Here is a 15,834-nt window from a genome sequence, read left to right on the forward strand (position 1 = left end):
ATGTGTCATTTGCTGTTTATCTACAGGGGCCTATCTCTCTCCAGGATTTCATTATCCTGTTTATGGGAAGATGTCTGGGAGAGAGGAGGCAGAGAAAGTCAATACCAGCCCCAGCATCAACACAAAAACAGCCAGTGAAGCCAAAGCCCTGGACCTGCTCCAACATCACGCCAACCAATACCGCAGCAAGTCCCCTGCTGTAAGCCTCCTTTTGTTGGTAGTTAAAAGGCCATGTTTGGGGGGGACAGGGGGGACAAGCAACAGAACAGTCATGAAAGAGAAATGGTTTAGGAACCCAGCTGGGATTTCAGGATGCTGTTCTATTCCGATACATAAAGAATGGAATGTTGAAATATAAGATGTGGTCACACAGGAGGGGAAAATGTCATTGCAGCCTTTGTGGGAGCAGGGAGCTTTTCTGTTGCAAAAGTGTGGTATTCTCTGCTTACCCAGGAGGAGGTGTGTAAGGTTGAAATTTAAGTTTATAGTGACTTCTCGTGTAAAATGTTTGTGGTTAAAACATTAGGAAAGGAAATGCCGGAGGACTGTTTTATAGTGTCCTTGTGACAAAGTGGCTCAAAGGCCACCGACTGTTGGCCTATAAGACAAATTGAGCTTTTACAAAATGTTTTCTTAAGGGTGGGGGTTGTAGGTCAGTGGTAGAGCACTTACCTATCATGTGCCCAGGTGACATTTCTAGCCTGAAAAACAAACAGCAAAGATACAAATTAAAAACGAACAAACAAATGTTTTCCTCAGAAGCACCTTTCAAAAATGGAAGTTTTCTTGTTCAAATTAGAAGACTTGCTTCCTGTTAAAGACAGTAGCAAATGTAGCCCAAAATTACATGACAGGGGCTGATGGGAAAAGAAACCCAATCTAGACAGTCTGCCTAGCTCCTCATGTGTCTAAGTATGTACATAGATAAAGGTCACCCTGTCCCCTGTGCTGGTCAGCCAACCTGAGGTTTCAGATCCTTCTGTTGACCTGGGTATTCCCATGGTCCATATTCATAGTCAGAACTCTGCGCGTGGGGAGCAGTGCTGAGGGTCCATGACACACCATGGCAGCTGATTTTATCCAGACATTCATTTGAGTCCGGGGACTCTCATACAAGCCAGAGTCACTTGGCTGGGGAATAAGGCTGCTTCTGCTGCCCGCCCAGTGGCCTTGATGCATTGCCCTGTCCCTCTCATTCGACAGAAGCAATCCAAAAAATGTCTTTGTGAAAGAGACAGCAAAATGACAACTGCTGGTCCTAAACGCTGTGTATAAAGAGACCGATTAACATTAAAATCGTGCTTACAGTTTGGATACAACCGCTACAGAGAAGCTAAAACGGTGATCCGTGCATGGTCCTTGTTTTGTGATTCCTCCGTTCTGTACATTCAGGCTTTGTTCCAGTGAGGGAGCCTAGAGCAGGGAAGGGGAGTAAGGGTCTAAAGGGAGAAGTATGTGAGAGACACAATCTTTAATTTTCTCCAATGAGGAAGAGCTGCCATTTCGGGTGACTTCTTAGAAATGAAGAATCTGGAATGTGGGCAGGACTGTGGTTTCCTGTCAAGTCCACCCACCCTGAAAGTGCAGGGGAGTAGTTCCTGAACCTCTTGGGCTACCCCGTCCCCCTTTATAAAACATAGTATTCGACTACAAGCCTGCATTCATCCTTGTGTTTTCAGTTTAATTTCCCGATTAGCTCCAAGTATCTACTACAAGGAAAGCGCTATGTAAGAGTTCTTACACTGCACCGTTGAGGAAATAATGACAAGAAAACAAGTCTTAATATTTTTAGTATGCCAACTTCCTTCATAACATTCATGCAGGCTAGCTGCATCACAGCCGTGTAACTCATGACTACAGCCAGGAAGGAGAAGTATAAAGGGATTAAAATATGTGTGCTGTATATTGTGTGAATTTGACTTTGGGTGTGTGTTTCTGTAGGAACACAATGGATGCTTTTGTTTGTTTGTTTGCTTGTTTGCTTTGAGACAGGATTTCTCTGTGTAGCCCTGCCTGTCCTGGAACCCACTTTGTAGATCAGGCTGCCCTCAAACTCACAGGGATCCTCCTGCCTCTGCCTTCAGAGCTGTGGAACTAAAGTGTACCTATAATTTTTTTTTGAAAAATTTACTGATAATTTCCCTCCACAAAGCATAAATAAAAGGATAATTAGAAAACCTTTAAGAGTAGTCTCAAAAACTCCTTTTAAAAAATTCATATATAAAAATTGTTTCTGGAAGACACCGAGTGTCTAAACAGCAATTGTGAGTAGTGACTCTTGAGATCATTTTTAGGAAATATATGCAGAAAACATTGATGCTGTTTAGCCTGCTTTGGTAGGCTCTCTGTTGTGAGCCTAGTTCTATTAAGACAAATTCATGTCCTTTGAAGCTGTCTTCCATTGGTATAGGGTTTTGAGTCTGTATTTACTCAATGACCTGTGAAGTATCATGACTGTAGGAAAGGCGCTTTGGTACTGCTAATGTGCTAATGTTTGTATGTCGGTGAATTAAAGGAGGCCCTATTTCTCTTTTCAGCCTGTGGAGAAAACTTCCACCGAGCGGGAACGGGAGACAGAGCGGGACCGGGATCGCCACTCCCCCTTTGGCCAGCGGCACCTGCACACCCACCACCACACCCATGTTGGCATGGGCTACCCTCTCATCCCTGGTCAATATGACCCTTTTCAAGGTCAGCAGCTCATCACATTGGTGCCCTTCTGATTGGGCAAGCAGTTGCTGTGACTTCTTGTCACTAACTTAAAATGACAATACTGAATTTTTGACTAACACTAGCTGTGGGGATGATTCCTAACACTTATTTCCTAGTATTCCTGAGAGACTCACCTAAAGTCATTTGTGTTCTATTGAGGCTTGAAGTAGCTACCACTTAATAAGTGTTACTGGGAGATGTTATTTTGCCAACTGAGGGTGGCAGCCAGCCAGTATCTGGGGTCCCAAATTAAAAAAAAAAATCAAAAAATAATTTCTTTGGGGAAATTATAGAGAGAAGGGAGTCATGATAGGTGACTCTGGTGAAGTCATTTATTCTGATATCTCCAGTTCTTTTTCCCATGCAAGTAACCAGATGGCCAGTACTAATACTTCTTACCCGGTCGAAGAAGGCATCCCTTGACTGATGGGACACTTGCACTAAAATGAGAAAGACAGAGAGCACGTTTACGACACATGAGGTGATCACATCTTACCTGCCCCATCTGTCACCACATAAGGCATCGGTAGCCGTCTCTATTTTGGTCCCAATACTGGAGAGCCTATTGCTGGTTGTGCTGGACCATTTCTGGTGAGGCCCTTCTTAGTAGTGTGAGGGAGGGGCTTCCTACTCCTTCTTCACAGGGCATAACAGGAAAGCAAGGCTTCTAGAACCCGTTCCTATAAGAACACTTAAGCCCATCAGATCAGTATACGGGCCCCTAGGACCTCATTTTAATTACTTCTGCATAAGCTCTTGAGTCCAAATGCAATGAAAATGGGAATCTGGACCTCAACATGGGATCTCTGCAGGGTAGGGGGCAAATCAGTGATTGCACAGTGCAACTACTTAGCAAGACGATGTTGAAAAATGTGTCCAAATTTAGGGAGTATAAAGGAATTGGGCTTCTGTGTTCATTTGTTACTTTCTGTTGAAAGAATGCACATAGATAGATGATATGGTAGATGGACAGACAGAATAGCTAAATCTCCCAAATCCCAAAGTGCGAGGAGAACGTGGAAGGAAAATGGAATCACGGACGTAAATGGGGATATGTGAGCAGAATAAATATCTCGTTGTTTCTGTATGTTGCCGTAATGTCTCAGATTATCCCTGGATAAGGAAAACATATCCAGATAAAAACCATGGAAGCAGAGAAAAAAATCTTCCTGTTTGCTTTGTTTACTGTGTTTTCCTCAGAATGTTTTTTTTTTTTTCTTGTACAGCATTTCCCTTGTTCTTTTTTATTGCATTAGTTTAAGAAGGTCTGAGTCTCCCTTGACCTCTGTCTTGGGAATTAGTAGCATGCACAACCCCCATGCTTCCTTTGTCTTAGAGATTAGGACTGTTTTTCTTAAGTTGATTTAGACTCAGAAAAGTGCAGGTCTTTCTGAATTGATTTATCCCACGTACTTTCTGGGACCCATCATGTTGAAGTCACTGGGGCAAATGTTCCAGTGATAGAAGCCATTATAAAAGTATTCTAAACACAATGGCGTGCTGTTTCTCTGCTGCACTGGCTTCTGCTGCTTGTCATTAGCTGGTACCTGTGTGAACCACTCAGCGCCAGGCAGAGCCGCAGAGCCCGCGAGGTGGAAGGGCTGTATCCTCTGAATAGCTATTCAGAAACCCACTATGTGTCCAGGAAAGGCATAGATATTGGCTGCCCTGAATGGTGTGTAGTCTGCCCTAGCCACATGAACCATTTCACATAGACGTTTAGGAAGGGACAAATCACTGCTACTGGTTTTGTGCCCATCACTGCTGGGCCTGTGTCCCTCTTACCTTTCCCGCCTTTCCTTCCCCCTCCCTAGGCTTGACCTCTGCCGCCCTCGTTGCCTCTCAGCAGGTGGCCGCCCAGGCGTCTGCATCAGGAATGTTTCCTGCACAGAGAAGGTAAATATTCCCAACACCTGAAATTAGTGTTCCAGCAGAGACATGCTAACGGTTGCAGGGAAGGAAAGAGAGGCTTTGAGGATGAAACACTTGATGCTTTGCATTTGATATTATTGTAATGAATGAACACATTATGGCAGTATGCTTCCCATGGGACTTAGATTCCATGGGCTTCATTCTATAAATGTGATGTACATCAGTAAGGAAATGATTGATAATTTTTTTTAATATTAAGATGAGAGTAGCATCCTTAGGTTAAGGAAAGGTTATCCCTACAACTTGTTAACAGTATTCACGGGGCTGGTGTAACTCAGTGGTGTAGCAGTTGACTACCATGCCCAGGATCCTAGGCTCTAGCCTCAGTATTATATGATAAAATACCAGGACACAAATCCCTTCATTTTATTATAGTTAAAAATAAAGTTGCAAGGGGAGAAATGAGCTCCTATAATGCTGAGGGTTATATTTATTCCCTGGTGTTTTAAGTTACCCTACAAGCTGTCGTAAGGAGGAAAAATAAATGCAAAAGAAGATTGCCAGAATAAAATTAACACTCTCCCACGATGGAGTGCATTACTTCGTGTTTTATTTCCCTGGGAATTCAGCAAAAGAAATAGAATTAGCTGTGAAGGGAGCCTTCTAGTCTCGCTGTCTTTAGGCTTTCCCCGTCAGTGTTCTTCCAGAAGTCGATGCTAAGGTGTGCTTTTCTTTTACAGAGAATAACAGGATCGGCCGTGTCCGGTGTCATGTGACTGGATCACATGGGGAAGCGCTTTATATAGACATCAGTTCCATGGTGTTAATTTGAAATGCCTTAATGGCAGGCAAAAACCAGTCATTTCATTTTGTAAATTACAGATTTTATCACAGAGTAACAAATGTTGCTGTAATTAAACTTCTGTTTTATATATATATATACGTATACATATCTGTATATATACATATATATATATATACATATATATATATATTCTTTACTTTTTTGTAACAGTAACCAGGCTCGCACACACAGGGTCTGCTGCCAAGTTGCAAACCACTCAGTAAAGGAAATTTAAAAAAATGTATTTGTCATGTTGAAAGTGTTAGCCACAACAGGCTGCTTACATTCTTTCCCTTTGAAACTGTAAATAAATAATGTTCTGTATCAGTGTGCCTGAACCTTGCATATCCTTCATCTCTCTCCCATAAAGCCCCCCAGAAAGGCCAACTGTGATGGTGACACTTGGTACAATTTAGATGTCTAATTGGTGGCTCCTGTTAAAGATGCATCAGTGTGAAATGTTCCCGTAGTCACTGTTTGTACTTGTTTATTGTGGAAATAAATACTTTTGGAAGGCATGGGGTTGCCAGAGCCACAAAAACTGTGTTGTATATATAATGTAAAAATTAAGATGGGGAAATAATGAGCATCTGTGAATAACAAGGCATCATTTTTTGATAATCTTGAATGGCAGATAACCCAATAGCCTGCACACCTACCAGAAACATCTGTGATCGCTCTAGTACTTGAATAGCCCTGCGCTCTTTTTTTTTTTCTTTTCTTTAATGTTTACAATTATCCAGTTTTAGAAAAGAAGGACTTTAACGCCATTGCCTGGTTACTTGTTTTATGCTGTAATCTAGTTTATTTTATGTAAAATGTATATTGAATGCTTTCCTTTTTTATACCTGCCTTAAATAATTTGGCAATCAGAATTAAAAAAGGTTTTGTTTTGTTTTTTTTAAAATAATGGTTTCTTGTGTGTCTGATGTTACTTCTCGTTGGCTAGAAGGAAGTTTAACTTTCAGAGAAGAAGCTCTTCATACTACGAATATGTAAAACAACAATGTGCAGATACCAATTCTTCATACCTAATACACGGCAACAACATATAGACTGTGAATGCGTAAGGCAACTGTGCAGAGACACCACCTCTTCATACATGATATCCAGACAATACAGATACCAACTCTTCATACATGATACACAGGTATAACAGCTGAACACAATGTTTAATTCTGTGAATATGTGCATAAGTACAGGGCATTTGGTCTAGGCATGGGTACATAGCACCCCAAATTGATAGACACAGGTATAATAGTATGCCAAACACGCAAATCTTTTTTTTATTTTTTTGTTTGTTTGTTTTTGCTTTCTCTCTTTTGTTGTTGTTGTTGTTGTTGTTTGTTTTCAAGGCAGGGTTTCTCTGTGTAGCCTTGACTGTCCTGGAACTCACTCTGTAGACCACACGGGCCTTGAACTCACAAAGATCCATCTGCCTGCCTCTGCCTCTGCCTCTGCCTCCCAAGTACTGACATTAAGGGCATGCCCTGTCTCTGCCTCCTCTCAGATGCTCATATCAAAGGCATGTAACACCATGCCTGGAGTAAACATGTAAGTCTCGTGACATGTGGACAGTAGATAGAACATATAACACATCAGCTGGTTGTCACTGGAGTGACATAAGGGTATTTCATATCAAATTACACCTGTTCTCCTTGCCTCTGCTTCCCATCTCATGATCCACCTGTACCATCCTAAGCTGGGAGAGACTGCAGTGAACAAAACAAAAATCCCCGTGCTCAGAGAGCTTGCATTTTCTGGAATATAAATATATATGGTTATGGTAGGTTGTCTGATAATTGCTATGAAAAAAGTGAAGGAAGCTGAGCATGTCTGGGCGTTTGTAGCTTGATTAGTCGGGGATGATGTCACTAACTGACAAGAAGGCGGTTCCTGCAAACTTGTGGGAGAGAAGCTACAGTGAGATGGAAAAGCCAGTGCAGAAATCTGCCTTTGCGAATTTACTTCATCTTGGATTGGTTGATTTTTTTTTTTCTTTTTCCTGGTGCTGGGGCTCAAACCCAGGACACCATGCACACCAGGCTACTGTCACTGAGCTACATACCGGAGCCTTTGAGCTTGGCATAACTCATTGCAATCGCGAGTTTCTGGGACTTTCCTCTAAGTACGCTTCTACCAGTTGGTTCACTAAGTTAAAGTGCTGGAACAGACAGAACTTGTCTGGGTATATTCCTTGATTATTCCTTCACAAATAGATTACTGTCACTGCCGAGCAAGACTTGCTGTGCTTTGGCCAAGCTACCTGGGGTGTCATTTGCTCCCAAGTCTAACCCGTGTTGAGGAGAAAGAGATCACTCAGGTAGTTTTCAGATGATTTTTCTTTGGACTTTGATTCATGCAGTTCTTGTGTCTGCAAGCCACCAGACTATTTTATTCCTTCAAGACTTGGTGCCATCTTCTACAGTTAAAAGCGAGTATGTTTCCTCTGTTCAAACAGTTGCTTTCTAGTCTGTCTGTTGGTGGCTTTCCTGCGACTCCGGTTCCTGACCAGCCTTGTAACCGCCAAAACACTAGAACAAAATGCAGGTCGGCTTTTATCCTCCCCAGCTAAAGCAGCGTGTTCCTGTTGAGGGCTGGGAGATAACCGGGCATGCTTGATGGTTTCTCAACTTTGAGTGCTCTGCAATTATTTTCCAAATACTATGCAGGGAGCCAGTCTTCTCTTGAGTTGTAAAGTCGTGCGTGTCTGTTTATCGGGCTTCTGATCGCTCCTACTTAGGTGGCTAAAGAGATTACAAACAGGTGCATGAGACCATGCTTAAGTCTACGCTTGCGGTGGATGTGGATGCTGATAAATATGGAGGGATGCGTGACCAAAGACACAAGGCCATCTGAATAGCCTCCCTCTGCCTTAGGCTTTGCCTGGAATGTTATTCCTGACTGCTTTGCAGTGTTTGCAAAATGAAATTGTATTTGTCCCCCTTACGGTCACCATTGGTGTCTTCACGCAGGCCATGAATTGCCAAAGGCTCGTTGACATTGTGTGTGCCATTTCTCTGGCTGAGTCTATATTCAGCACCGAATGGTAAATTAAAGATTCCCCAAAGACAAGCATACTTGGCTCCATTATATTACTATGATGAATCTGCCATTAATACGCTTCTAATTGTTTTACTTTTATAGACATAAAATCAGTCCCCTTAGTGACTAATAATAGGGTTTATTGATTTTACTAAACATTATTCATTCCAGGCCTGCTCATATCAGCTTGTCCTGAACATATGCAAAAAGCCTGCAGTGCTGGCAGAGTGCAAATGAACTTCCTGGACAAAAGCGAATGAGGGGCTGTTTACAGCTGAGGTCCCAGGGAATGCCAGATATTAAAAACAAGGCAATAGGCTCTATACAGAGCCATTTATTTCTCCGTGAGATTCTCAGATGGCGTTTTCATGGAAACTTGCCATTGATGTTGGGCCCAGGTCATTAACACATGCCTAGTGAAAAGGCTGGCCTTTTCCATTCACACTGGCTCTGACCCCGACTTACCGCAGTTGCAGCCCAAGGCTCCGGGGATGACCTGAATGAATAGAGCTGATTGAGACAGGATGAAACAGCCGTTTAATGGTAATTACTGGCCAGGCCAGTCCTGCTCTGACTCTGAAAAAGAAACAAGACAGGCAAAGCCATTTATGATTGTTTGTGTCACTAACCACAGTCATTTTATTCCCTTTTCCTGCAGCCCTCTGAGTCGTAAACGCCGTTTTCTTTCCGTTCACTTGGGGGGAGGGGGAGAAAGCCAAATGAAGCCCCAACGAGCTGACCCTGAGCCAGGCCTGCGCCTTGGATCATCTCTGAGTTCTGTAAACAAATAATATGCAAATAGGGGGATGGGTCTCAGGCTCAGCCATGCTGACAGTTTGGACCAGGTAGTGCTTTGTTTGGGAAACTGGTCTCGGGGTTCTGGGATGTTCAGTACTCCCCGGGATGAGATAAGAAACAACCTTCCCAACAAGCTTTCATCACCAACTGGCAGAGGGAATATAGAATTCCTGTCCAGGTCCAGCTGCACAGTAGATTCCCAAGTCCTTTCTTGTTTGTTACTTTAGTAATTAAAAAAACTGGGGGTAGGCGCTCCACGGCACTAACTTGTAATCCTAGAATTCCTAACGGCAAGGTCAGAAACAGAGAGAGGAGGAACTACAGCTCGCAGGCCTCTACACACAGCTGCTTTGAATGAGAAAAAAAAAACCTTTCCAAATTGAAGGCATGGACCAATCCTTTGAGGTGGTTTCCTCAGCCCCTCAAGTGCACATTTGCACCCGTGGTCTCACACATGTGCATACGAACATACATGGCCACCAAAATAAGAAAACTATCAATGGCTCCAGGAACCGCCACAGAAACACAATGAAGGTTGTCGTTTCGCTAGTGGATAAAGTTGGGTCAAGTCCACGGCTTGTTTTGCTCAGTAGAGTTTACTCTGTAGCTCAAACTGTACAGGTTTGGTACAGGCTGTGTTTCTAAGAGAATTGGATATGGTTCAAAAATTGTTGTTTAAAGCATGTTACCTTTTATTATTTGTTTATTATGTGCAGACACACATACCCACGGTACATGTGTGGAGATTATTGTTTGCAGACACGCTCACATACACACACAGCTATGAAAATCAGAGGACAGCTTACATGGGAGTTGATTTTCTCTCTCACCGTATGGGTCCCAGGGATTGAACCTTCTTTACTCACTGAGCCATCCTGAAGACCCTTGCACAATCGTTAGTATAATTAGTATAGTGTGATTTTGAAAACATGCATGAGGCTGAATTCAGTTTGCACCTCGTTCTATTTACTATATTATTTTGCATTGGCCCTCCAATATATTGTCTCCTAGCATGAAGGTAGATAAATGGGGGACATGGGCAATTCTTAAGTGATTTGCTCGATTTGAACTTGAACTTGCTTTCCATGGAGACATTCATTTCATCCACAAAAATAATCTTTACGAGATTGTCAGACACAGCGTGCATTTTGGTGAGGTCTGTTCTCCACTTAGACACAGATTGAGAAACGGGAAGTTGAGGGTCTTCCAGATGTTTCTGAGCATAGGGCATGGATACCACCCATGCCTATGCAAGTTTCAAGCCCAGGAAAGGGTCCGCTTTGACTATGGACTGAAACTTGGCTACCCATAGTCAAGCCTTTTCACCCAGGATGACGTGTAAGGTGGTGCAGAAATGGTCACCTAAATTCACAGAGGACATGGCCAATCCCAGCAGCACCGTCTGTCCATGTAAGTGCGAGGGAGACCTTGGCACAGCCCTGTAGACAGTCCCAGGGAACAGACTGAACTTGGCATGCCATGTGGAGCTTGCCTGCCACCTCTGCGAGAGACTGTGCTCTGGAAAACCAGGTAGCTTCACCACCCTATAGCTTTCAAGGACACCCCCAACCCCAGCCCCACAACCACCACTGTTGGGTAATCTTCCAGTCAGAAAAAGGAAGGAATCAGAATCGTGTCACAGAGCATGTACGGAGGCCAGAGGACAACTTTTGGGAGTCAGTTTTCTTCTTCCACGTGGGCCTCAGGATCAAACTCAAGTGCCCTTACTGACCGAGCTATCTTGCTGGCTCCTATCTACAAACTCTATTCCCTCTACCATGCTACCTAACATGCCCAAGATTCCAGGGCTCACACACGGATGGGCCGTTGTGTCTACAATATTGACAGAATTTTCATTTAGCCTAGGTAAGAGCGCAGGAATACTGCTATGTCTTACAGAATGCCATAACTGGTAGGTAATGTTAGAAACTGCTAGTTTAAATCTCATAACCATTTTAGATTACAAAATGTCCCCATAGATTAAAGTAAAACCCCAAAAGTGCCTTAGTCTGATTAATGTTGCTGATACAACGCCACCAGCTAAGGTAGTTTTTTTTTTTTTTGGGGGGGGGGGTGTTGGGGGAAGTTGAAATAGGGTTTCTTTTTGTAGCTTTGGAGTCTGTTCTGTAATTCGCTCTGTAGCCCAGACTGGCCTTGAAGTCACAGAGATCCACCTGCCTCTGCCTCCTAAGAGCTGGGATTTAGGGTATGTACCATCACCACCCAGCTTGCTAGGAATAGTTTCTAAACAAGATTATTTGGCCTATACTTACTGAGCCTGGGAAATCCTCAGTGGCAGGAGTGTATCTTATGAGAACCTTCTGGCTCCATTGTTACATGGTGGAAAACATCCTCTGAAGAGAGCAGGGTGTAGCACAAAGAGACAGATATTGGGGTTCAAGATGAAGATCAGAAAAGCAAAACAGTCAAGCCACTAGAGAAGTCTCCCCTCTACCAAGGCTGGGCGACTGCAGACTGAGCCCTGAGCCTCTGTCTCCTTCCGTTTTATATTCCTCTTTAATGCTAGGATTACAGGTGTGTGACTCCCTAATACTGGGATTAAAGGGGTGACCTACTACCACTATCTGAATCTGTTTCTGCATTGATCTTGTGTAGCCCAGGGTGGCCTTGAACTCACTAGGAGATCCATCTGCCCGTGTCTCCCAAATCCTGACATTAAAAGGGTGTGACACCATTGCTTGGCCTCTAGTGGCTTTGTCTCACCTTCTGATCTTCAGGCAAGCTTTATTAAATCATAAATAAAATATCACTATAAATGGGGAAGGGACCAGACATCTTTGTATCACGAATCCATTCCTGAAGAAACCCACCTCCATGGCTATTATAATGTCACATCCTCTAGGGCACAACCCACTAAGGTTCACCTCTCAGCACTACTTTGCTGGGGATTAAACTTTTGGATGTGTTTAGACACAACACAAAGGTCATTTGCTCAGGTCCTTGCTGTGTAGTTCATAACATCTGCACTCTACTGCTTCTGAAACCACGTCATAAACTTCCTGGAGAAGTAGGCACAGAGCAGCTCACCTTCGCTAATGCCTTTCAGAGTAAGATGAAGGAAGCTCAGTCTGGTTCTCCAGTCATGAGAGAATGTGGCAAAGACCATGTCAGAGCCAAGCCTAGAACCCTATTAAACTCTAAACCCAGGCCCAGGCCTCCTCAGGAGTTTGGGGACAGGGGTGTGCTCAGGGCATTGCTGCAGGTGTTTGGGGGAGACCTATGTTTGTCAACCTTTTCATGAGGTCAAATCTTCTGTGATGTGCTCCTGAACTAAAAGCCTAGGATGCCAAAGTCGGGCTTAGAGCTCAGAGGCCAAGCGGGGAAGCAGAAAGGTCTGATTCTAGTGGACCGCCATAGGGTCAGTCCAACGCAGGCCATTGCTATGTGCTGACAAAGGCTCTCAACTTTGTGCTTAATCATTTCCAAACGATGTCATTCTTCGTGTCCCAGAGGACTTGCGAGTCAGAAGAGGAGGATGTTTAAACTACAACTTTACACTTACTTCCTGTAACTAGATCTCTCCTTTACATTCTGTATGCACCAAAGGAAGCAAAGCGATGAGAAACATTGATTTGTACAATGTAAATGTTTAAACTGGAATTTCCTAACCTTGAATTAGAACCGCTTTTATTAGAACAAAAGCCTAAAAAAAAAAAATTAACAAAAACTGGCCTAAGACGTTTTTTTCCTTTCCTCTTTTCCCCTTTTCTCTTTCCCTCTGTCCTCTTTCCTTTTCTGCATGTCTGCCAGTGTGTGAGTCTACACACATATGAGGCCTTAAGGATGATGTCCGAATCCCCCACCATTACTTTTCTCTCTTATTCTCTGAGGCAGTTTCTTGCAATCAACCTTAGACCTCACAGAGTAGCTGTCTGGACAACCAGTTGTTCTGGGAACTCTCCGTCTCTGCCTCCCAGTGCAGGGCACCATGCCCACCCAGCATTTTGTTGAGTCCTGAGCATCTAAATTCTGGTCCTCTTGTTTGACCAGCCCATTAAAAACTGAGTGGTCTTTCTAGCCCCTTTCTTGATTAATGAAAAGTCTCTGTCTTGAATGAAATTTTCTAGAGTCACAACATACTAATTGATTTCTTTTTTTTAGTTCTTTCTAATAATAATGTTAGGGACTAGAGTCGTCCTGTTCCTACTCAGTCAATACAGACTGTAGGTCAGAAACAAAAGGTGGTCCCTTTCCCCACAACTCTCCACAGAGAGGACGGCTGGGGTCACCCATGGAACGGGGATAGCGTTCAGCATGATCGCCATGGAGGTGGAGCATGGGTCTGGCGAGGTGACTGGACAGTTGGATGCTCTCGGCTACACGTAACTGACACTATTCCAGCCTGCCTTCTCCAACAAGGAGCGCGCTTCTATCCCCAGATATGAAGTCAGAAGCTTGGTGTGCTCCAACACGTACTTTATACAGATGACTCCACCCCTCCGCTCGGGTCTTTGCTTAAGGCCGTTGTGGAGCTCCCACCCAGAGGCATCAACATCCCCGGAGAGCATTCTGTCTTCCCATCTGTCTCTTAGGAATGAAGACGAAACCTTTCCTCATCACTCCTGAACTCCAGTGAGGTCACATGCCTAAACCATCACTGATGAGAACGTCCGTTAAGATGTCCACGGGCTAAGGAGGATGTGACTCTACCCTGGATACTTCGGGCATGATTGGGCTCTGGCCCATAACGAAGGTTGCATTAGGATGAGAGAAGAGAGTTGTCCATGTTTTCTTGCTTTGCCTACATCTTGCTTAGAGACCACAGGGATTACCTGATTCTCCTGGAGCCTGGTTCCCACAGGTGTGACTCTGTGGGGGTTGGGCAGGCAGCAGGCAGCTGATAGTGCTCATGAGGAACTCGCACAGAGCCTCAGGTATACTTGGGCTTCCTTCACATCCAGGAGCTGAGCTCCCAAATGAAAACGAAGGAGTAACTCATAAGCCTGTTACGTTTGGTTTTCATTTTGTTTTGTGACAAAGTTAATTAGGACTCACCTTGTGAGAAAAGGTCTAGTCGCTACAACCACTCCCTAACACATCTCTCTCCCTCTCTCACACACACACACACCCCATTCTACACATAGCCCCACCTCCTGCCTATAGAGATGCCTTAGAAATATTGTGTATAGGACAGAAAAAGGCATCCCTACTTCCAAAATCCAACAACCTTCACTCCAGAGACTAAAAAGGAACTTACAGAAGCAAAGACAGGAGGGGAGGGGTTAGATGGATGGTAGGCAAGGCACGCCCTGGAGCAGACCAAAACTGGGGAACGGGAGGAAAGATTAGTTACTAGCACAGAGAGACTCATACCGTATCAGGAACAAGGAAGATTCCTTGAGGGATGTTCTTTAGACTTAACGTCATAGGCTTGGACAACTGAAGGCTTTAGGTCAAGAGAGATCTTTGTCGAGATCTCAGAAAGCAATGACGCTGTTGATGGAAGACATATGGGAGGAAGTCCTGGGGAGGTCTAGTTGCAAAAGGGATCTGTCACCTCTGCCTTCACACTGTGTCCCGTCGTAGACAGCACAGTGGAGCCTCTCAGGTAGAGAAGACGACTAAGGAGCAGCCACAGTTTTCTTCCCTTCACTAACCTTGTCTGGATTTCCTACACAAGGAACTAACACTCTTACAAGAGGAAGGAAGAGTAAGTGGTCACCTGTTGGAGGGTCTCTGACCTGGAGTGATGGTCTAGGACCCATCTACCATATCTAGTACTCAGACACTACACTTTGGGAAGGGGGTTATTTTATATATATATAAAGTATGGCCTAGCTTGCTTTCTATGCTGTGCTAAAGACTCCAATCAAAAGTAACAGGGGAAGAATTGTTATCACAGTCCATTGAGGGAGGCCAAGGCAAGAACTCAAGGTAAGAACCTGGGGACAGAATCTAAAGCAGAGGCCTTGGAGGAGCACAACTCACTTACTTACACGACTTGCTGAGTTTGTTTTTATATATACCCCAGGACCACCCATCCAGGATGGCATTGTCCACTGTGGGCTAGACCCTCCCCCATCAACCAGCAATCAAGGAAATGCCCCAGAGATTTTCTTCTCAACCGAGATTCCCTCTTCTTAAAGTACTCCAGGTTATGTCAAACTGACAAAGACCTAATGCAGAACTTTGGCAATGGATAATGGCATGAGACAGATTCTATCCAGGCCCTGTTTCCTATGGCCCGTTGATTACTAGAGCCAGAAAATCTAAACATTCCCCTAATGACCTTCATAGACAGCGATGGACAGCCCTCTCCTCTGGGAGAATCTGGCTGTTTCTGAAGAATCCAGCAAAGCCACATCTAAAGATCTATGATGCAGACAAGTATCCATGTTGGAACGCTGGTGGAAACAACTCTGGAGCCTCAGAAATTCCCAGATGCCTGTGCACCTGATATTCTCAAACCTGTACTAGTCCTTCAATGATAAGACATGCAGATATCAAATACGAATCTAGAGGTGCAGCCTAGTATGTAGAGAGTTTGCCTGGCATGCACCAGTCCCTAGGTTAGTCCCTAGCCATCATTTGAACTGAGTGCA

General features: G+C 44.0%; 1 protein-coding gene across 3 annotated transcripts in view; it reads left to right on the forward strand.

Annotated features, from left to right (window-relative positions):
• LOC121453476 (zinc finger protein 608) overlaps positions 1-6,274 on the forward strand; it is a 109,319-nt gene extending 103,045 nt beyond the window's left edge. For 2 of the 3 annotated variants that reach the window (XM_041660282.1, XM_041660283.1), the window contains exons 7-10: positions 27-199; positions 2,538-2,691; positions 4,527-4,608; positions 5,325-6,274. In XM_041660282.1, coding sequence (XP_041516216.1) covers positions 27-199; positions 2,538-2,691; positions 4,527-4,608; positions 5,325-5,331 — 416 coding nt within the window. In that variant the 3' untranslated portion in view covers positions 5,332-6,274. Of the gene's footprint in view, positions 1-26; positions 200-2,537; positions 2,692-4,526; positions 4,613-5,324 lie in introns of those variants that run through there. The other variant, XM_041660284.1, reaches the window with a different exon arrangement.
• The last annotated feature ends 9,560 nt before the right edge of the window (positions 6,275-15,834 follow it).

Source organism: Microtus oregoni, unplaced genomic scaffold, assembly GCF_018167655.1.
Source record: "Microtus oregoni isolate MIOR12 unplaced genomic scaffold, Mior012 000011F_ref0000422, whole genome shotgun sequence".
NCBI lineage: Eukaryota > Metazoa > Chordata > Mammalia > Rodentia > Cricetidae > Microtus > Microtus oregoni.